The 23,988-nt window shown below is 39.7% G+C and overlaps 1 protein-coding gene and 3 pseudogenes across 1 annotated transcript in view; 3 read left to right on the forward strand and 1 right to left on the reverse strand.

The window, feature by feature from the left end:
- b4galnt4a (beta-1,4-N-acetyl-galactosaminyltransferase 4a) overlaps window positions 1-23,988 on the reverse strand; it is a 216,720-nt gene that overhangs the window by 14,269 nt on the left and 178,463 nt on the right. Inside the window, exons 9-13 of the mRNA XM_088340891.1 lie at window positions 15,252-15,318; window positions 7,931-8,095; window positions 6,570-6,679; window positions 1,749-1,849; window positions 29-102 (exon numbers count right to left, since the gene is read on the reverse strand). Coding sequence (XP_088197017.1) covers window positions 29-102; window positions 1,749-1,849; window positions 6,570-6,679; window positions 7,931-8,095; window positions 15,252-15,318 — 517 coding nt within the window. The remainder of the gene's footprint in view (window positions 1-28; window positions 103-1,748; window positions 1,850-6,569; window positions 6,680-7,930; window positions 8,096-15,251; window positions 15,319-23,988) is intronic.
- LOC148363271 (U2 spliceosomal RNA) lies at window positions 19,924-20,044 on the forward strand (annotated as a pseudogene).
- On the forward strand, window positions 20,215-20,472 carry LOC148363272 (U2 spliceosomal RNA; annotated as a pseudogene).
- On the forward strand, window positions 20,627-20,884 carry LOC148363273 (U2 spliceosomal RNA; annotated as a pseudogene).

The following is a 23,988-nucleotide window of genomic DNA, read 5'->3' on the forward strand; positions in this document are numbered from 1 at the left end:
CTTACTGCTCTTACAGTAAGTTAGCTACCATCGGGGTTGGGAAAGAAAAATGGCCTGTCGTCTTCTTCTTCATCCATCTTCATGTACTTGTAGAAGCCGAACCTTGAGGAGGGAAGTAGCATCTTGTGTGAGATGTGCTTTTGTTAAGTTTTAACTTTAGTAGATACTAAAAATAAGGACAGAATACAACAATGGATGTTAAGCTTCAGACAAGCTTTCAGATAAGAGAATCCCATCCCTGCTCTAAAGCCCTCTCTTTCATTTTATAAAATCAGCAAGGTTCCAAAAAGCAGACCAGCCCTAAGGGGTGTAGAATCAAAGACAGCAACATGATTGGCCGAATGCGATAATGATTTAATATTCAGAACAACGACCAAAAGTGTGCAATAATAGTCAAAATAAGAAACCGGCATGAAATGATACCTCCTTTGCATTTGTCCTAAAATGAAAAAAGAATAAATTTAACAGTTTTAGACCAAATGAGTTTAATTTAAGTGATAAGATAATAGTGTAATGAAAGCTGGTGCAGCAGCTAATGGCTCCTCAGCTTGTTTACTATATCATACCATTCTCTTATCTTTTTAACTTTTTCTTTTGGAAACATGCTTGGCCAATAATGCCTATAGATGCCAGCAACAACCTGTTTCTTCCCCATGGCCATCACCACCCTAAAAAGAGTGAAAACTATCTTGCGAGTTGAAAAATGGGTAATTATATTTTATTTGTCATTTTTTTTTGTTGCTGCTCAATGTTATTGCAATACCTTTCATTGCACTATTGTTATAATGCACTATTTTTCATTGAACTATTATCAAAGCTTAGGCCAGTTTTCAAGCACTTACTTGTAAAAATATTTTGCAGTTTTTAGCCTCACTTTATCTTATTATTCTTTTTAAGTTTTCATTACATGTTTTTCTTTAAGTGGGATGTCAACCTCGTCGCAAACAATGTTCACTATCTTGTTATTTTTGTAAATGTCCATATTTCTGTTTTTTCAATATTTTTTAGTCATCTATTCTTTTATTTATCAAGATATTCATCAAATGTCACGCAAAAAACACCTTTTATTATGAGTTTTTTTAAATCATGAAATTAAAGGTAAGATATGGCCTATAAATCCAGCCCGACCCATCCCACAGGTAATAAGGTCTGGGCCAGCCCAAGCCCGACAAATTGACTTGATTTGAGGGACATAGCTTGAAAAAAAACCAACAAATTTGCATATTTTACTGGTGAGGACAAGAGAGAGGATCGAGGAAGAAAATAGGCTGACTTTGCTGCCAAGTGCACACACACTAAATTGCAATTGATTGACAGTTGAGGCCCAACCTGACCCAACTTTTGTGTCTCGTTTGGGCCCAGGTCTAAGATCTTACCTCTATATGAAATTTAGTGCTAAGAAGAAGGAGTGTCATATGACACGTTGCTCAAAGTTCGAGTGTTTCAAAACCAATTTGAGGCAATGTGGAGGCATTTTTAAACGAGAAAAAAAAATCTGACATATTTTAGGCCCTCCCCTGTCATATGTTATAACCCAATGCGAGATATTTATCAAGTGACATGCAAAAAACCCAACACTTTTTCATGTTGAGTTTTTTTATATCAGTTTTTATCACCTGTTTATCCTGAAGTGTCTGTCAAGACTAATCTCATTGTAAACAATCCTCACTATGGTGTTATGAATGATAATAAAGAGAATTTAAATTCTATTTTGAAAGACAGAGCGGTGTATCTATTTTGATTTTTACCTTTCTAAGTAGATAGATGACTCCCTGTAGAAACACTTGTTCTCACGCTCCATGTGTGTGAGACGGGTGAAATCATTTGGATAGACAAATGACAGATACACCTGAAAAACAATTCAAACAATATGCTAATCAAAAAAAAAAACATTGGCAGGAGTTAACAAGCTGCTTTGCAATTTTGTATGGAAAAATATAACCCACCATGTTAAAAAATCCGTTATCGTTAATGATTATGTAAAGGAAGGATTATTTTCTGGATTTTGGAACTTTGAATAGTTTATTTAATATCAATTGGGTGATACACTTGATCAAAACTCCTGATTCTAGATGGAACATCATTCCCTTTCATAATTTGTCCAAACTGGGTGGCATACAATTCATCTTACCTTGCAATTACAATATTGATAAAGTTGCGATAAAATGTCTTCCTTCCTTTCTATGTCTTCTTTTTTTTTTTAGAAACAATTTATCGCCGCATAAATACTGTGTATGGAACAATCAGGACATTTTATTTGAAGACAAAACAGTGGTTTGACAGTTGCCCAGTTATTTAACTCAATCAATGCTGGACAATTTTCTTAGATTAAGAAAGCTGATGCCAGCCAATTGATGCCAATTGATATATTTTTTAATACCTGCAGAAATTTTAGGTCTGTAACTACAGTATATAGTCCTAGGACATATTAAAAGGAAGCTTGAACCCTCATCGTATTTTTAACCTTTACCATATTTAGAAAACAACGGTTGAACATTGCTTGATTTCTTGAAAAGACTACAAGAAAACGTCAGAGAAAAAAAAACATATTTTTGTGAGTGGATGCATTTTGGAGAGACACTTCCCTATGGTGCTTTTTTCTGGCTTTGTGATACCTCTAATATCTAAGCAATTCTTTCCATGAACAACTCAGAGGCACTTTGCTTGTAAAATAAAAGTTCATTGAAAGAACCCTGAACCGATGCATGCAGTATGTATGAACGATGCATGAACTTTGCAAGAACTTTTCAGCGCCTGATGTTTCCAGTCAATTGATCCCACGATCACAGTCACCATGGTGATCACGTTCCTTTGGCGAACTGCATACCTGCGAATGTGTCTGTAACGTCATCCCTCTCTGATCAGTCAATGACAATAGGACCATGTCACCTCTTTTGAAAGGAAATTGCTCTCTTCAAGAGTTAATTAGAATAGAATATACCTTTATTGTCATTGTTACAAGATGGGTTAAATATATTGTGACAACGAAATTGGACGTGGCACTCCAGTCCCACATTTTACAGTGAGGATAAAGAAAACAAAGAAGATAAAGGAACAAAGAAGATGTTTGTACTGTCCTTGTTGCAGGCTTTGTTTTCCTCCGGAGGGGGGGTGTATGAAGGGGGTGAGTGACAGACAGTGATGGCCAGATCCAACTAGATGTTTGATATTACTATACACACGTCCATTGTTTTTTCCCCTGGTTGCTCAGTCCACGTATTGAACGAATTTGGGAAGTACAGTCCTTAAGCATGCCTGATTAAAGTCTCCGGCAACGATAAAAGCTCCGTCGGGGTGTGCAAGCTGCTGTTTATTGATAGCAGCGGGCAGGAGATTTAGCGCTATGCTAACGTTAGCATCCGGTGGAACGTAAACAGCAACCACAATGACCACAGTTAGCTCTCTCGGTAGATAGAAGGGTCTACACAATACTGCTAGAAACTCTACATCGAGTGAGCAGTGTGTGTCAACGATTCAGCTGTTATTGCAGCGCATAGTCCCCCACACCTGTTTGCCGGTGAAGCGTGCGTCCTGGTAGTTGGACTGCGCCGTCGGGGAAGCCAAGACTCCGTGATGACAGAATACTGCAATTCCGGACTAAGCTGTTGGTGGCGATCCGCAGCTCAAATTCACTCATTTTGTGGACGATGGATCTGGCGTTGGTCAGGAACATGCTTGGAAGCGCTGATCTGTGTTGTCGCCTTCTTAGCCTAGGCCCTACCGGCAGCCTTTTACTTTTGCTCCGTCGTAACTGAAGGTGATATCAATTTTACGGGACTCTCTCTACACTGCTTCACTCGTTCTACTTGCCATATGGGGCTGCCTACACACACTCATTCCTTGGATATAGGAAATTGCTTCCTTGATGAGTGAAAAAAGATCTTTTCAAAGCAACACTTGCTATCTCATAGTGATTTATCATACTGAATCTATTCCTTGAGTCTAAATACGTACAGATGATCAGTGCCAAACCCTTTATAATTGTTTTCAAAATAAAACAATAAAAATGTATTTTTATGTTCTTGCACTAATGGATAATGCTTTTGCAAACATATTTAGATGTTATGGCATTTAATTAATTTATAGGGTTATTCCTATAAAGAGTTCATTTAAACTTACAATTTTCCTGTTTTACCTGATGACTTTGCCAATGTATTTGGAGAAATCCTTCCTGGTATCTGTATGTTATTCAAATATCTGCATTGCGTGGCATCCCTGCAAATTGGAAGACCATCTTTGGATACCACCATATTTGGGAAAATCTGCTTATCTGGCAATTGTTTTTGACTAATGTCAAAAAAAAGTTTGGCTTGTCAAGGGGTTAGGATCTGATTTTATCCTGTCATCCCCTTTTTGAATAGTTTATGGAAGTTGTTGATTTAAAATTCCACCTTGTATTTGACGATCAGTAGAAAAAAAAAATGAACGTTATAAAACTTATCAGATCACTGTGTAAAAGGCAAAATTGGACTGTTCCATATGTTATGTACAACTAGAATAAATATTTTCAATTGATTGACTGGAAAAAGGTCCAGTTGTTACCCAAATATTATTTGTTAAAGTTGGTGTCTGTAATTGCAAAATATTCTACTTGCTGATGCCATCTTCTGGCTGTAATCATCATTGCAGCCTCTGTCAAGCTGTGTATGATGTGACTTTCTTAAAAGTGCTTGAATAAAGTGTTCCTTTTTCATGTTTTCTAGGGTTTGGGTTGGCATTTGTACTGTATATGAGTCAGTCCTTGGCTTACTTTTAGCATTTTCATTCTAGATTTATAGAAACCCCAAACACGAGTGTGAAATCACTCGCCACTCTCTCCTGCTCTACTAAGCTGATCCTGCACCTGTTAAGACTGTGCATGGCACAACAGAAAGTGTATGTTCCTTGGACTTTTTCTTTTATGAATAACCCAGAGAGTGTTTTTCTTAGGTATCATTTGTTTAATTACCGTATTTTCAGCACTATAAGGAGCACCGGGTTATAGGGCGCACCCCGAAAAAATAGTTTTTGGTCCTATATTTGACATACATAAGACGCACCGGATTATAAAGCGCTACAATGGGAACGTCGACAAAACAGTCAGATAGTTCAGTCAAACTTATTACCCCCTTAACATTCCCAAAGCTTGCAAAGACGCAAATACGTGTCGAGAACACGTGCGGATGCGGTGTCCGTACGACTCAAATGCATCGTTCCATCATTCGGAAGGTTAAAGTCTTGGGATTCAAGAAATGCCAACCATTCCTTAGTTTCTATTTTCGCTCGCAACTTTACTGTGCATATGACAATAAACACTTGGAATTGAGTTTAATTTAAAAATAGACACTCCATTCCATCCATTATCTGCACCGCTTATCACAGAAACATCGAGTTCAGTCTGAAACAAGATACAGGGAAAATATATAGCCGAAGTAGCTCACCGAAGTTGTTGTGTTCAATAATAATGTGCAGCCATGGTCCTTTTTGATCCGTGAGTTTAGTAAATCCAGGAGAATAAAATATTTACAAATACAGAATAGTAAAAAAATGCTTTCTGTATGCCGTCAACCATGTGCTCTACGCATTCATCTTTTTCGGCCAATTGCAGCTATGTTTTGCCGCTTAAGCCTATGCCAGCCTGTAAATGATAAAAAGGATCCGCCCCTTGACCTCCGAATAACTTTAGCCAATAGTGATCGATTCAAATGATGATTGACACTTCTTTTTCGGCCAATTGCAGGCTTTGTTTTACAGCTTAAGCCTATGCCAGCCTGTAAATGATAAAAAGGATCCGCCTCTTGACCTCCGAATAACTTTAGCCAATAGTGATCGATTCAAATGATGATTGACACATTGGTTAGCCAATGAAACGCCGGTAAATAAATCCCAGCATACACCGCGGACTACTTGGCGGTCAGGGGAAAATCTAGTCGGCGGCTGCAAGTTAGTTGGAAGACTTTGCGACTTAATATTGATCCATAAATAAGGCGCACTGTTTTATAAGGCGCATGGTCAGCTTTTGAAAAAAATTAAGACTTTTAGGTGCGCCTTATAGTTTGGAAAATACGGTAATCGTGTTTTTATTTCCTTTCTGACTTTAGTTTTGTTTAGAATCCAGAAGGGGTTATTTGATTTTGGGTTTCTGGAATATATTTTTCTACATTTAGGTACTTCTGCAACCGTCTCATTTTATCCATTTATAAACTAACCCTGGCCCTTCATCGGAGAAAGTAAAAATGATGCAGCCCTTACAGGAAAAAAGTTAGAGGACCCCTGGAAGTGTTGTGTTCAATACAGCATTAAATAAATCAACCAAAGGAATTGTTAAGACCTGTAGTACTTAACATTTTCTGACAGGGGGCAGCCTCGCTCCGTATTGGCTTCAACTGAGTTCTTAGAAAAAGGAGATGAATTATTGATGATTTTCTCGTCTAATTTTGAGCTGGTTAAAGACAACGACACAAAGTAAGCCTGCCGTGATTGGATGGACTTCAGGTGACCCACATGAATTATATTTTGTCATTGGACAGCTGATTGGAACAGTATTATACTGGGTGTGCAATTGGGAAGCTGATTGAAAGGTCACTTACAAATTGCAGGCCCTGGTATCTGGCGATGGGGAAATCTTTCACGACATAGGTGGGAGAGTAGAGACAAGCAGGAAGGACATTTTCCAGACGTGAAGGGTCAATCATTGGAGCTGAAAGAAGAAAGAACAAATTCTTCTGTGTTGAATTCAGTGATTGATTGAGAAATATACAACCATAGTTGGCTCTCCCAAATCAGCATAGGTATTTGATGTTTGGGATCATGGGCTTAACCAGCCCATTTTAGAGGGTGCTCAAGAACCAAATTCAACCCAAGCACCCTTAAAAATTATACATTTTTTAATAAATACAACGAAAAATGTTAGCTGAAATAATAAATGTGAACAGCGCAGCCTTAGCTGACAAATTAACTTGATTTGAGTGGCCGAGCCTGAAACGAAACCACCAAATTTTCATATTTTTTGTGAGATGGAGGGCTTCTATCTGTTCTTTTTTTATTTTAATAATGCACCGGTCATTGTTTTTTTTTGTTTTTTTCCTTTGAGGTGGCTCTGCGTTATGGATTTTGTCCTCTTTTGCGGCGCTAGATGGACGGCTGTTACAAATGCCACAAAAAGCTTGTGGACCCGGGCTCGTTAATGCAAGAGAGGGACAAAATCCATTGTACAAGGAAAAAGAAACAAAGAAAATGAGGGTTGGATAATTTAAAAAAAAGTCACGAACACAGAAGACTGGCCTGAACACAAATGTAATGATAGACATCTTTAGGGTTAAGATGTTACTTCTATTTCAAAGTGAGAGGTGGACCGCCCGACAGTAACCGTCCGAACCAAAATGATTTTAATTCAAACCTTCTACTTCAAAGCCCGGGTTCAAGTTTAGTTTGAAATGTAGCAGTGTGGGTGAAACAAAAATTGGTAAAAATAATGGAACTTATTTAACATTCTGTGCCGACTAGTACCAACCAACCACTGCCCTACACAATACAGTGACATCTAGTGGTCACATAATACACATTGCACCTTCAATAAAACATTTTTGTTTTGTGCTTCTCGAGCTGTGTGCAATGTGATGAGACTGAGACTTTTTGGGACCACTCAAGGACACAGAGCTTTCGCTGCTCTGTTGGATAATTCTGCCATCTATCATATTACCCTGCCCATTTTATGTGTTAGTTTTATTTTGTAGAAAGGTAAAATGGAAACGTGCCTGCCATGAAAGCAATAATTCTTTTGCAGTGTACTGTGTGTTATATTTGAATTACAATATTTTGTGCACAGAACAATTGAAGGAATCAATGGAATGCCAAAAATCCTAATGTTTTCGGTTCTAAATGAAAAAATGTAAGACCGGAATTTCCTCCATAAGAATCCAGACAGTGTGAAATGATAAGATGGATTTACTGCTGTAGAAAGTGTCTCTTGGGTCCGGCTTGAGCATGTCTGCAGCGTGCTGTGGGTCACCACCTCCCTCCACCTTTTGGGCAAGAGAGTCCTCTGGGAGGCGGACGTGACTGGCAAAGGTCTGGGGGATGTGGTCCACACTGTTCATCTTGAGACTAGACTCATCTGAAAGAGAACACAAACATAGATGAATAAAACCAGGCAGAGGACACATGAATGAAAAAAAATTGGGTGCCAGATCATTTTGCTTCTTTACAGATTTTATCAATCTTAGTAAATAAACAATTCTCGTATTTATTGCATTATAAGGCACAACTGATTATAAGGCGCACTTCCAAAAACTAGTGTTTTTTCATATTATTTTCATATAAAAGGCGCAACGGACTAAAAGGCGCATGGAATTTAAACTACTGTAAGGGCTTGGGTTACAAGAAAAAGTGCTATATCACTGATCAAAATTGCATACAAATTGCAAATCTTTGAATGTAATGTAAATGTAAAGGTCTGCATTTATATGGCGCAGGGGTGGCGAACACGCGGCTCTCGAGCCGCATGCGCCTCTTGGCCAATCAGACTGCGGCTCTTTGCCTCATAATTTTTTCTATATATTGTGGCTCTTTGCCTAGTTTCATGTTTAGTTTTTTCCCCTCTTAAAACACACTTAAATCCATCAGAGTTAATAACAAATAATAAATAATATTTTTAAATTAATTTGGCAGATTTGTTGTTTTTATGCTGCTCCGGAAACATAACTAACTGACTGCCAATCATCTGCGTAGGTTACGTCTTATGCCGGGAAATTAAGTAAACATTTCATGAGCGTGCAGACTGTTACCTTCATGGTCAAAATGGCTAAATGCAAAGCGAAACAGAAATAGTGTTATGTGTTACGTTATGTGTGTTATGGGAAATAATACATTTTTAATTGTGTGTGTTTGTGTGTGTCTGTCATGGCAGGTCAGTGCATGGTGTGGCTCTTTGACTCTCACGGTTAAAAATTTCGGCTCTTTGTGTCAAACATGTTTGCCACCCCTGATATAGCGCTTTTCAAGGCAATGAAGACCTCCCAAAGCGCTTCACACTTTTCCCTTTTACACACTAACTAGCATCAGCCATGCTATCAGGGGCATTAGGGATTCAGAGTCTTGCCCAAGGACACTTCGACGTATAACACGGAGGAGCCGGTAATCGAACCTGCGACCTCTTGATCCCAAGACAAGGGCTCTACCTCCTGAGCTAATGCAACAAGATTCACGCCCAGATCACAGCGTGGCATGTGACAAGTGGAAACTTGAGTATTTTTTTCACCCAAATCCAAAATAACTGCGTCTGCCAAATTTGCCAGGTGACTGTGGCTGTTTTCAAATAATATAATATCATGGAGACTGCCAGATGAAACATAAAGACTATAAAAAGCTAACTGGAAACAAACGCTGTGAACAGGTGAAGCAACTGTAAGCTGTTTTAACGGCACAGCAGCACTTTTTCACAAGACCCTGCCAGTCAAATGAAAATGCAACAAAGTTGAGCTACGAGATTGTGACGCTGATCGCCAAGCACTACAAACTTTTCACAGTCGGTCAATTAATTAAACATTGTTCGAAAAATGCCACGCTTAATAATTGACCCTCACAAATTTTTAGAAGAACCAATCTGGCCCGCTTTCTGAAAAGTTGGACATTCCACATTTAGGAAATGGGGTGGGCTAAAATGCTCACAGAAAGCCAAGGGCTAACTGCCCTCATCTGGTGAAATTGTGATTTTTTTTTTTTTTACATAATTATTTTTTACTGAGGTCAACATTGCTCGCAGGCCGCATATTGATAATTTTACAACAGAGGCCGAAGGCCAGTAAACATTTTGATTACGGGCCCTAACTGGCCCCCAGGCCAGACTTTGGACATGGTGATCTCGTGCCTGGCCTTGTATCAATTAATGAATAAAGGAATTATATAGGCCATCTAGGATACATGATCGTGTGGGTAGCTAACAATTTCCATTAAAAATAAAGTTGCGCTACCCTTTCACAAGACCATCACATAAAAGAGGGGAAAACGCCATTCAAGAGAGAGAAAAAAAGTGGCAGGGAAAGAGAGTTAGAAGAAAAACAAAATCGTGCAGAGGGGAATCATAATCACACCAATCGATGGCAGAGAGCAAGGAGGAGGCATGTGTGATTAATGGCGCGTCAGGTGCAAGGCCTGACGGGAGGAATGCCATGTAATTAACAAGGGGAACAGCAACATTTTCATCCTCAAGGGCAGTGGCCCTCAGCTGGTCTGACCCGAGTAACTAACATCACAGCCCAATGACAAGCTGCGACCCAAATCAAATGTATCAAATGAAAGAATTATGTGCTTGATTCTGTTTTTTGATATTGGACACATGCAAATGTGTTTGCATTGGATGCAAGTCCATTATTGTGCACTGCTGTTCGTTGTTTTGACTATTATGAAGTGTTCAAGTCGGGGGTGTCAAACATGTGGCCTGTGTGCCGGATCAGGCCCGTAAAGGGTTTTATTCTGGCCTGCGAAACAACGCTGAGAAAAGCAAGAGAACAAAAATGGAGGCAGTATAAAATATGTCCACTGGATGTTGCCAAAGCCACGAAGCAACTGGAGTTCTATCTATCTATCTATCTATCTCGTTTGTGTTTGTTTTTCTCTCTCATTTCATCTTTCTTTCAACTCCCTCTCCCTCTTTTTCTCCCTTTTTTATTTCTTACTTTTTTTTCTTTGATCGACTAGTCCAGCCACGTGAGAGTTGTTGTACTACCATGTGGCCACATAACTAGAATGAGTTTGACACCCCTGATTTACATCATTGTCAATATCAGCCCATCATGTTGCTGTTATTTGATTTCAAAATAATTTCGGGTGAATCTCCCTAGAAGATAATAAAAATGGCAAAATGGCTCAGGGGATGGCTTTTAGAACAGGTTGGAATTTCTTATCTGACATTTCAGCTCTCTTTTCTTTTTTTAATGCAAGTTTAAAATCCATAGACGTCTTCTTTCCTTATTTTGAGTGTCTACTCAACTTGAGACTTTTAAGCAGTTTAAAGCAGAGATAGTTGTTTATATTAAAAAACAAAATGACCGGGAAAAAAAAGATTAATAAGCTGCATTCTGAATTAAATCCATAATTTGTGTCTTTAAATTGATTGATGATTAATGATGTCTCATATATTTTAGGCTTTATCTGTTTTTGGCCATGCTCAAAATGCATAAACAAACTTTACCAGTCTTTTTCTGTGATGTGCATTTGCAGGACATCTACTATTAAGGAGTGCAATTGAGTTTTTCCCCACTTTCCTAGCATTATTTTGCCAAGGCAAAGGCCCGAGACACAATGAAAAGGAGTCTGTGACCCACTTTTGTATTGCGACCCACCAGTTGAGAAATACTCAAAGCACAGGTTGAGATCGGCGATGCACAGTTGGAGCACACACTGATCACCTATTTTTCAGGTTCCTTTCAGGGCCGAAAGAGATCTATTGTTTACCTACATGCTTTTCATGATCACAGCATCTGCTCAAACTTAGTTCTCACTGAGGAATTTCTTTTATACATGTTGAATTCTAGGTATAGCGAAGTTCAGGTCTGTGGGTGTTCCATTTATTCAATATTTCACAGATCATTGCTCCAAAGAGAACAAGAACTATTGCTTAAAACATAAGTGATTTATACACACGGACTCAGAAAAACAACAGAGGGCACAGATTTGTCCACCAGTGTGATAACATCAATCCAATTTATGGGGTCCTTTAGCATCCTGTCTGCCTGTTGTTTGTCAAGGCAGCGTATTGTATGTGGTAGCCAGTCAATATGGTAGTAAGTAAAAGTGCAGGGCTTCACTTGGCTGAATTCCGTGCAGACTGTGTGGGTTGAGCTCAGTGTCTGTTACTGACTTGCGATCAGTCATGGTTGTGCCACGGCTCTTCCCCAAAGTCAGCTTGAATACTCAGCCGTGACCCTAAAGACGAGTAGGAGTCGACAAAATTGATGAATTGGATCAAAAAGGAATGTTGTTGCAGCAGACAAGACCATTCTGGGTTTAAACCAGGGGCCTCAAACTCGATTGACTTGAGGGCTGCCGGAGCTGTGGGCCGAATTGTGTTTTACACAAGAAAACTTCTGATTAAAAAAAATCCACTGTTCACAAATATCTTTAAAAAATGCTACACAAAAAAAAATCAATCAATGATCAATGTGAAAATAAATCAATCAGTAATAAGTACCTGTACTAGGAAGATGGCCGAAAAATGATGTCAGCACCATCTAAGTGAGGCTAATGATATGTAAATCCATTGATCCATCCATTATCTCCATCGATTATCCTCAGTAGGGTCGCGGGGGTGCTGGAACCCATCTCAGCCATCTTAGGGCAGTGGGAGGGAGACACCCTGAACTGGTTGCCAGTCGCAGGACACACAGAGACAGACAACTCACTAGTTCATTCACACCTAGGAACAATTTGGATCGGCCAATTAACCTGACATGCATGTTTTTGGAATGTGGGAGGAAACAGGAGTGCCCAGAGGAAACCCACTCAAGCAAAGGGAGAACATGCAAACTCCACACAGGAAGGCTGGTAGCTGGGTTTGGTCCTATGACCTCAGGACTGTGCGGCGGGCGCGCTAGCCACTCAACCACCGTGCCGCCATGTTTTGTTAAATAAATAACATGAAAATTTCTCTACCTATGACTATTCTAAAACATGAGCTGTGATTTCATAGTTCATGTATTGTTTTAGATCCGCATTGTTGTTTTTTTTGATGAATTAGAATTTCCCCACGATAAAATAAACAGTGTCTCTTTACACTCTCATATTAGGGCTGGGGCCTCAAACAATTACCCTTCGTGCCGAAATTGGCCACCAAACTGCGAGTTTGAGGCCTCTGGTTTAATCTCTCGAATTTTATAATTTGAATCAAAGTTCCTTTGCCTATGCTCAGGACACAGGTTTGTCACAAGGGACACATTTCAGAAAAATAACATCACGTGAAATCTGTCTACTGTTTCTACGCACCATTCGTCAAGTGCTATTTCTTCCCTAAATGTAATAAAATCCTGATACACCTTGATGTTAACAATTATCATAAAACAGAAATTATCCCACGCCAATAATTCCTTTGCAATCATACCTTCTACGCCACCTACCACCTCGGAATTTTCTAAAATGATCTTTTAGCATTTAATGCAGTGGTTAGCAAATTCCCCTATCATACAAGAGGTCCCTGCTTTAGGAAAGGGTGGAAACATATGTTGGCCTAGAGAGGGATGGGTCCCACCAGGATGTACTTGCCCAAGACACACCACAGGAAATGGTACCCCTACAATCGAGGTGGTTAAGACATCAAACCAACAAACCACAATATCAATTATAGAGCAAAAGGGGAAGGAGATGGACAGAGTTAATTTCAAATACCAGCTCAGATTTAAAAAATAGGTAAGCTCAACTGCTCAACGTTGATGTCATTTTTATGGACAGGACACAGCAAAATGACAGGTCCATTAGATGGATTAAAAACAAATATTTTTTTTCTCACAGGGAAGCATTATTGTCTGTACATGCTGGTAAACTTATAAAAAAGGAGTATTTCTGATATTAGGTTTTCTACGGCAATACAAACATGCATGTAAATCCAACAAATCTCTCAAACTGATTTAAAACAACTTGATCTTGATGGTAAGGTTAGCCCATGTGTTGTATATGAGCATGCCCAGGTTCTGCATTATTTGTACGGATCAGAGTTAAGAACAAATCGCAGCTAAGGTCTAGAAATCAGGTGAACTGTGATTGGCTTTTAACTGATCAACTTTGATGTGTCATTTTTATGGCCAGTTAAAAAAATAGCTCCATGAAATTTGACAAGATCAAATACATTGTTCTTCAAGGGGAAGCATAACCCACGTAAAAGCCGAATATTGCTCTTATTCAGGTTTTCTAAGGAAATGTAAATGTGAACGGAAAACCAAATTCTCACTTATTCAGATTTATAATAACTTGATCAAGATGGATATTTTTTTTCCTTTAAATACTTAAACTTTAATAGACATTCAAAATAAGGTAAGAAGATATCTATGGAATTCAAGCTTGTAAGGAAAACAGGAGAGAAAGCCTTCACATAAGGAATTTCAAGCTGTTATAAAGGCCCTCCCCAGAACCCTTTCTTTTTATTGGAATGTTACAAAAGCAAGTCCGCCCTTAAGGGTGTGAACAACAAAGAACCGCAACAAAATTCGCTGATAGTGACAATCGTGTAAACAGTTCATAATAGTCAAAGCAACGAACAACAGTGTGCAATTAGTCAACATAATGAAGTGGCATCCTATGCTATCTCCTTTGCAGGTCTCCAATATCAAAAACAGAACAAACTTATGAATTTTGTACGATTTTTGTATGGTTATCAAGTTTTTTTTTAGGGGGTGTCACAAAAAATCGTGGGCTGAATCGATGTAACTCACTGAATGGGGTTGAATAATATAATATGTTGATTTATGTGCAGCATCTTCACTTTCACTGTCCTTACGTCACACATGCCAGGGTTGTACCTACGTATATGCAATGTACCTGTATATATGTGGTGATCAAGATATGAACAGAAGCTAGCACACAAGACATTTCAAACAAAGAACCCTTTAAAGCAAGTAAAGTACTTAATTAAGTGTGATATGTGACATGAATAGAATCTTCTCATTAAATATATTGAGCGTTTTCATGCATTGCTACTCTCTATGCTGCATGTGAACTACGATTTGTACAGAAACCAGAAAATGGATCCTAACCTGAATTTTGGCTGTATAGTCATATTTAGGAATTCTGAATATTCGGCTAATTGTTTTAATATCCAATGACTAGTCGACTATTAAAAAAATAGTCGTTAGATGCAGCCCTATTCAACAGTCAACATACATTGTTCAATGAACTTCCATATAAAATATTCCATAGAGGCGTACAGCCAAAACAAGTCGCTTGGATTAACACTGAAACTGTAAAATGTAGTTGGAACTTTGCCCTATTTATTCTGTATCAAACCCGATTTATATTGTGTTGCTTTGGCTACGCCATTCATTTTGGAAAGTTAACGAGAAGATTTGCCTGGCTCTTACTCTTGTTTTATCTCCAAGAGAGATGTACTCATGAAAAGAGTCATACCTGTCTTGCGAGCCATACATTCCCAACCACTGCTCTACAGTATGTTTAAAGCCAAATATTGTTATAAACCGTGGCGCCTTCGCCTTCTTCAACTGCAAGGATAAAAGTTATCTTGGAAAAGTTTGCATTCCAAAGTCAACCAAACAATTTTAGACTTTTACCTGAGTACAATGAGATGAAGGCCGAGTCTATCACTTCATATTTCAGACCAGGGAGAAATGGACGCCACTGTGTGAGAAAAAGAGAGAGGAGACAATGAAAGGATGCCGTGAGAAGAGCCGACGTGCAAGCCTGTGCAGACACATAAATCTTTTATCACAGTTTATATTCCACACTGACAGAAGGTGTTATTGATTATAGCAACTACACATGATCGATGCCCTGCTGTGGTTTTGTACCGACACATTAAGCAGAGGACAGAAGGAAAACAAGATTAGTAGGGCATTATGGTAAGTAAAAAATAGCTTTGCAAATACAGGGTGTTTCAAAAGTCTTGGGCACAGTGTGACATTGAATATTTTGGAAACTATTAAGGACATTTAAAAAAAATCTGGTAAATTCCGAAAGCTCGTAATCTCATTTTTATAAGAAACATTCAAAGATGTTCAATGTGAGCACCAATGATCGCACAGCACACATCAAGTCAATACTTTTTTATTCTTGCCAAATGAGTCCCAACATTGCATTCTCAATGGTTGCAACAGCTTTTGTTATTTGTGCGTTTAGCTCATCCATGTCTCTTAGGATATTGGGTACATAGACCAATCCTTTCAAAGATCCCCCAGAAATGAGATAGTGATCATTATGCCCAGTTCGTCCAATCCATCGGTCTGGCAGAGTTGGGTTCAGAAATTGTCTAACCCTGATACTCGAGTGTGGCGGCACCCCATCCTGTTGGAAAAGGAAGTCACCAGACAATTTCTCACTAAATTTATCTATTAACCAGTTTTCCGTCATGTCGAGGTATGTCTCACCATTGACTGTTGCTCTATACACATCTTCGTCTATATACATCTTTCTTTGACAGAGCACCTTTGGGGAATTACGCTGATGCTCAAGAAGTTAATATGAGTTCTCAGAATCCATATGCAAGTGTTATTATTATTATTAACTTTGCCATTTACATGGAAAGTCGCCTCATTGCTCAAAACTAGCCAGTCGTCAAATCCTTTATCTTCCATTTTCTGTTGCATTGCAATACATTGTTGAGCCGATTTATTAGTGTCCTTCAACTGTTGGACTAACTGTACTTTGAAAGGCATCATGTGCAGTCGTCTCTTAAGGCACGCTAAACAGCAGTTGTAGGACACTGAAGTTCCTTACAGACTCTGTTGATCGATTTACAAGGGCTCCGCTGAAAAGCAGTTCGGACTTGTTCAATCACATCTTCTGAAGTTGAGGGGCGTCCCGTTCTTTTAGCTATGCAAAAGCACTGATCCGTTATGAATTTACCATGCCATCTCACTATAGACTTCCTCTCTAGTTTTCTGCGCATTGTAAAACATTCCCTTATGAAGTTTTTGCAAATTCAAACACACAAATGCCTTTTCTGGTTGAGTGAACACCATTAATGGGTCTGAAAATATGTTTTCTACTAAATACTAAATACTAATTAGATTTAAACACTTCATGCATGACCAAATTGAAGACATAGATATATATCGCATAAATCAAAAAGGTGAGTACACCCTTCACATTTCTGCAGAAATTAAATCATAATGTTTAATTTAAAACCACTGAAGAAACATATGTACAGCTTAAATAGCAGTGTAAATTTATTTTTTCCCTCAAAAAACTCAAAATATAGTGATTAGTAGCAAATAAAAGTGGATACACCCTTGAGTAAAATTTCCTGAAGGTCAAAATTTTGTGTGGCCACCATGATTTTGCAAAACCACTTTTATCCTCCTGGCCATGGCTTTCGCCAGAGCCTCACAAATTGTTACTGGAATGCTCCATGACAACATGACTGAGCTGGGGGATATTCACGATCTTGGGCTTCTTCACCTTCCAATTAAAGATACCTCAAATATGTTCTATTGGATTTAGAGCTGGAGACATGCTTGAACAGTTCCCTTTTACCCTTAGCCACTTTAGAAAAGGCTTGGTCATGGTAGAAGTGTATTTGGGGGTCATTGTCAGGCTTGAACATTGCCCTGCAACCCAGTTTCTGGAGAGAGGGGATCATTATCTACTCCAGTTTTTCACAGTACACCTTTAGTTTGTGTTTCCCTTAATGAAATGTGACTCCTTGATTCCAGCTGTACACATGCAGCCCCTAACCATGACAATCCCAACACCATGCTTGAGTTTAAGCACATCACAAACAAGTTTGTACTCCTCTCCGGTTGCGCCACACATGCTTCACACCATCTGAGCCAAATAAAGATCAGAGGATATCTTTCCAGTAAGCCATGGCCTTGTAACACACTAATTTTCATTGTGTTAAAGTGATGTTTCTTCAGTGATGTTCTATTAAACATTATAATGAAATCTCTGCAGAAATGTGAGGGGGTACTGACTTTTGTGACATAGTATAGTTTGTATGCAATTACCATATGAGATTTTGGCATGTGCATTTAACTAGACATGATTTTTAGATACTAAGTATCTAAATCGTGAATATAATTGTTTATGAGACAAATCTCTCGCCATATAGGTATTAGGGAAAAAAATGACGGTAAAACAAAGCTTACATTTTCAGTTGCAGGAAGTTCCTACAATTACAATTTGCCACTGGAAAACGTTACCTTATTTTTTGCATTGCTCATAATAAATTTCTATAACTGATACATAATTCTTGCATTAATGCACCTTTCATAGTGCCCTGTTTAGGTGTAGCATGCACCTTTCCTCTTGGTCGCGACACATAGGGGGCAATGACGCTTAATACGACAATGCCATACTAACTAATGCCAGCTGCTAGTAATCACGAGGAAAGACATACTGCAATGGCTAAACAATGCCAATAGAGGGCAATGTTAGCGTATTTTTTTTGGGAAGACTTGTTGAGAAACATGCCAACAATTTTAAGCATTTACCAGCACTTCACCTAAAACTCCAGCACTGTTCAATACTTGAAAACGCAACATCACAATTCAAGTGTTTTCAAGGATTTCAAACTTCTGCAAAAACCCTGTTTAAAATGACACAACTTGAATCTTACTATCATTCATACTTAGGGAGATTTGGGGACTTAAAATATGGGCAAGACTTTTGGAACACTCTGTATGAAACAGGCATGAAAACAGCCCCAAAAAATGGTGGCAATCACTGATTTAACTACACACAAGTATGCAAGCACGGAAAGATACACCGAGATGAACAAAGCGAGAACGAGAAAGGGAACGACAGGCTAAACTTGTTTTGAATAGATTTAACAATTAACAAGTCACTTCTTGTTAGCTTGGCTGTAATAACAGGAGACAGGTCATTTCTGGCCCGCAGAAAGCAAGTAAAAGCACACGGCACCAAATCATGCAAATGTCTACACACGCACATCTGCCCACACCAAACAGTGCAGCTAAATAAATCAAACAGTAGCTGTTATAGGCTTGTTTTACTGCCTTTTCTAATTGAAATACGCATGAACCCGAACCAAGCAAAATGAAGCGCTTGTATAACAATGACAAAAGAGGTTTAATGTCAGCCCATGCTGTGATGTGGTAGAATAAGACAATAAAAGGGATGAAAAACACACACACTAATCAGAAGAAAATCATTTTCAAAGTTCTGTTTTTTTTTTCTTAAGGGGCCGGTCACACAGACATTTGCGGCTGAATCACGGCCAGAAATTTCTGCCTTTGAGGCGGACGCTATTGGACGCATTGAGTTCGCCATTCAGACGAGATACAGCGGTGCTTGACACGAGTTCGGATATTCGCGCGCGGGTGGCAGTGCAGAAAAATTTTGCCCTGCTCAATTCTTCAGAGCGCGGGTACGCAGCCTTTCACGAGCGTATTGAGGCTGATCCACGGGGGGGTTTTTAAGGGTTATTGATCTATCTTCGTTATTCATTATCCATTATCCGTTATCGGTCAGTTCATAAGACGCTACAAAGCCTAGGAGCTGGGACACTTACTCTCAGCCAATAGGCCAAGCTAAGGTCCCAGCCCTAAAGCCTTGCTGCGCTCATTGCGAATGCACCGTTCCCGGAGGTATTGCAATGCCGGGCCGATCCACGGCCAGAAGTTTCTGGCCGTGAAGCAGATGCCGTTCGGCGCTATTAGACGTTTAGAGACCGCCATATAGACGAGATAGAGCTGTGCTTTACTCACGGTCGCAAATTTTCACGAGGTTGGCCGCGTTCAAAACTTTTGAGTGGCTCAAAAGTTTGAGCACGTGTTTAAACCGCGTGCCGCACACGTGGTCAACACGAGGAAATGACGCGGAAATGACGCGGAACGACGTGCTCTGGCCGCGGCCAGGGCGTGGTTACACATGGGTAGGACGGGAAATTTCAGCGGGTAATCGTGGGTGGAGCATGGTAATAGCATGTTCTGCGCCTGTATCGCGGTGTTATTACGTGAAATTAGCGTGTTAAGCGTGTGACACTCAAACGCCTTTCTCCGCGTATAAACAGCGCGAATGCCAAACACACGTCAGTTGTGCTCGTGACGTCAAAGGGGTGAACATGGATCCCCGTCAGCATAGTTTCTCTTCATTTCGAATAAATCTTTCGGTGCATTCGCAATGATCGCAGCAACGCTTTATTGCTAGGACCTTAATTTGGCCTTGAAGCTAGGTCCTTAGCTTGGCCTTTAGCTTTGATGCTAGGTCCTTAGCTTGGCCTTTTGATGCTAGGTCCTTAGCTTGGCCTGTGATGCTAGGTCCTTAGCTTGGCCTTTTGCCATGATCTTTGATTTTTGCAATCTGGAGATGGAATAGGAGCTTGCTCTGTCCGCTCCACGCATCGGCCCGGTATTGCAGTACCTCCGGGAACGGTGCATTCGCAATGATCGCAGCAAGGCTTTAGGGCTAGGACCTTAGCTTGGCCATTTGGATAAGAGTAAGTGTCCCGGCTCCTAGGCTTTGTAGCGTATTATGAACTGACCGATAACGGATAATGGATAATGAATAACGAAGATAGAACAATAACCCTTAAAAAAAACCCTCTCCTTAATTTGGCCTTCTCGGCCTTTTGGCTAAGATCAAGTGTTGCTGGCTGTGGTTGTTGAACTGAGCACTTTATGGCAGGACCTTAACTTGGCCTTTTGGCTGAGAGTAAGGCTTTGATGCTAGATCCTTAGCTTGGCCTTTTGTGTACTTTCTATGAAGACACTATCTTTGATTTTTGCATTTCGGAGATGGAATATGAGCTTGCTCTGTCCACTCCACGCATCGGCCCGGTATTGCAGTACCTCCGGGAACGGTGCATTCGCAATGATCGTAGCAAGGCTTTAGGGCTAGGACCTTAGCTTGGCCTATTGGCTGAGAGTAAGTGTCCCGGCTCCTAGGCTTTGTAGCGTATTATGAACTGACCGATAACGGATAATGGATAATGAATAACGAAGAAAGATCAATAACCCTTAAAAACCCCCCCTCTCGGCCTTTTGGCTAAGATCAAGTGTTGCTGGCTGTGGTTGTTGAACTGAGCACTTTATGCCAGGACCTTAACTTGGCCTTTTGGCTGAGAGTAAGGCTTTGATGCTAGATCCTTAGCTTGGCCTTTTGTGTACTTTCTATGAAGTCACTATCTTTGATTTTTGCATTTCGGAGATGGAATATGAGCTTGCTCTGTCCACTCCACGCATCGGCCCGGTATTGCAGTACCTCCGGGAACGGTGCATTCGCAATGATTGTAGCAAGGCTTTAGGGCTAGGACCTTAGCTTGGCCTTTTGGCTGAGAGTAAGTGTCCCGGCTCCTAGGCTTTGTAGCGTATTATGAACTGACCGATAACGGATAATGGATAATGAATAACGAAGAAAGATCAATAACCCTTAAAACCCCCCCCTTTTGGCTGAGAGTAAGAATTTCGGCTCCTAAACTTTGTAGCGTATTATGATCTGATCGATAATGAATAATGAATAAAGAAGATAGACCAACAACCCTAAAACCTCACCCCCGCCCCCCAGTCAGCGTAGTGACCTCGTCTCAATCCATTTTTATTTATTGACAGTCCTTATCAAGATAATAAAATAAAACTGATGCCATAGCTTGAAATCTTGATCTTCACGGGACTGTGTTTCTACAGTCCGTTTCCGAGATTAGCTTCCCCTCGCTATTACAACCACATTTACCTCGTTTAATCTCACTTTTAGGGAATGTGATGGCGAATATATAACCAAAACCACTTCGTCTTGCATTTGTTGGAAATGTAATACAACTTAAACCATTCCGTCTTTGTTTTTGTTGTGAACGTAATCGAACGGTAATGCACACCGTATATAAAATCCTCCCCCCCTCGCGTGAACGCGCATTCTGCTGCGCTTCCAACGAAAGCGATCGTATTCTATATAAAACGCTTATTAAAACTATAAATCGAGCTAATTATAACAATTGGGAGATCCTAGTCTAAATAACGCGTTTATTTAAACAATAAAGTGCGATCGTATTCTACAAAATGCGTTTGTTAAAACGTGGATGAAAAAGTCACGCGGGGGGGTGGGGCGGTTATGGGTGTTGCGTAGGACTCGGATTTGGGCACAACACCGGCTTGGCAGTTTTTATACACGTGGTCTAAACACGGAAATGATGCGCAAATGACGCGATGAGAGGAAGCGGAACAGTCACCGGCGTCTTTTTTCCGGCCATACCACAGATCAACAGCGGGTTGGCCAATTTTGCGCATTTTCCATCCCGGGCAACCACGGGCAAAAAAAAAACGCAAAATTTTAGCCGTGATTCAGCCGCAAATGTCTGTGTGACCGGCCCCTAACCTTTCAAGTCTGAGCTATCAAATGCAGAGCTATCAACACACTAAACCACAAGTACACATCGGACACGTGGACCACAGTTTTAATAATAATAATAATAATAATAATAATAATTTCCTTGTATTGTCATTCTGTGTAACAATGTACACAGAACGAAATGTCGATTGCACCTGACCCGTTGTAGCGAGCCGATGCAGCCGCAGCCAACAGAGGGCGCCGCCGACCACTTTTTAAGTCTTAGGAATGACTCGGCCGGGGCGCGAACCCGAACCTCCCAGTCTCAAAGCGGGCGCCTTACCATCTAGGCTACTGAGCTGGTAAATTAGTGCAGTAAACCAGTTGTGTGGTGTGTTTTTTATCTGAAGTGTGAATACTTTATATTAGAGGCAAATACTCTGTATTTGTATATCTATTATATTCTATATTTGTCTATTTTGCCATGATTTTGATGTGCATTGGTTAGCCCAATTGCCTTACATACAAAAGATCAATGGTTCAAGACCAGGTGGAAACATATGTTGGTTTGGAGATGGATCGCCACCACCACGCTGTACTTGTCCAAGACAGACCACAGGAAATGGTAACCCTAGTGGTTAAGGGATCCGACCAAATGTATTTTGCCAACTGTAGAGCAACCCCGATTTCATTTTCAAGAGAATTTGGCGAGACGGCGAGAGGACGCAGCCATTATTCAATCAGCCTAAATTAATGAAATTTTAGCAAATCTCCACCAAGTTTCAGAAATTGTAGAAAGGTATCACACGAAAAAAGTGTTGACAAGCCTTGCATATTTTCGACAAATTGGCAAAAGCTGGCAAAAGCAGACGTCATTGTTTTTCAATAAACACAAGTCAAAAAGGTAAATGAATATTTTTATTTGTTTCATTTAGTCTTTGTTTTTTTTACAATATGTGCCTCTGGTTTTATGTTTATTGTGCGGTAATATAATTTTACTGCTCTTATATGATGCATCAAGAAAATATTATACTGTACTTTTGCTGGTCTTGGAACGGATTGCAATTATTGCATTATGTCACTGAATGTTCTCACAATGTCTTAGATGTGAGGTGTGTGTGTTTTCAAGGAGTAAATGAATGTTCACCCACTATGCATGTGTATTAATTGGTAGACAATGTACTGGCAGGAACGATAAAAGAGGGACACTAAAGGCCTGAATTTAAATCCTACACCTTTGCTGCCACCACTAATTAAGCCATGACTTTCTTCATTTTCCATGTCTTTCTCTCTGTGGCACCATTTAATGACCGTTGCTTAGTTTTATGCTGATAACAGTCGACACTTTCAATTAGGTCAGCGTGTTTCTCAGACAGGAAGAAAGCAGTTCTCTAAAATTAACAGCAATTTAAACCAACAAAACAAAGAATAGGAGGCAGCACATAGCCTTCTGTGTCCTGGCAACCTCAGCTCATCCATTACCAAGTAAGACGTTAGAAAAATGTAGTAAAATAAGCTTAGTAATCATTATTCTTCTGTTATTCTTCTGTGCTCATTTTCATTTTAATTATTTTGTTTTGTTATCTTAAAAAATATTTGTATTGTTACTGATTTTTTAGAGCTTTTTATTATGAGATTAAGAACTACAATGGCTGTGCAACATTAGAGCATTGCCTGCGTTGAGACTAGAAACCCTTTTTGGCAGGATCATTGGCACATGAGAATAGAAAACCCAAAGAGTAAAACCAAGTCCAAATGGAGACGAAAAAATACTGAGTTAAAAAAAAACAAAAAACGTGCTGAATCAAATGTTTTGGGGCTTACAGGTTAACCATGTTTACAAGACGATGTGTTGGAATTGAATGTTGATCAGGCATGGAACAATTAGAATGCTTTTCTGGGAAAACTGCGCAATGAGTTTTTGTTGTTGGCTGTTTTTTTACCACTATAGTAACACACCTGATTGTTTTTGAAGATGGTGATCCTGGCCAAACTTGTTCTGGTCTGAGAGAGTCTCTCTAGGATAGCTGCTGAGTCAGCAAAACCAAAAATGCTGAGACAGTTTTT

This window comes from Urocampus carinirostris, chromosome 7 (genome assembly GCF_059441175.1).
Source record: "Urocampus carinirostris isolate Australia breed hairy pipefish chromosome 7, RoL_Ucar_1.0, whole genome shotgun sequence".
In the NCBI taxonomy this organism is placed as follows: domain Eukaryota; kingdom Metazoa; phylum Chordata; class Actinopteri; order Syngnathiformes; family Syngnathidae; genus Urocampus; species Urocampus carinirostris.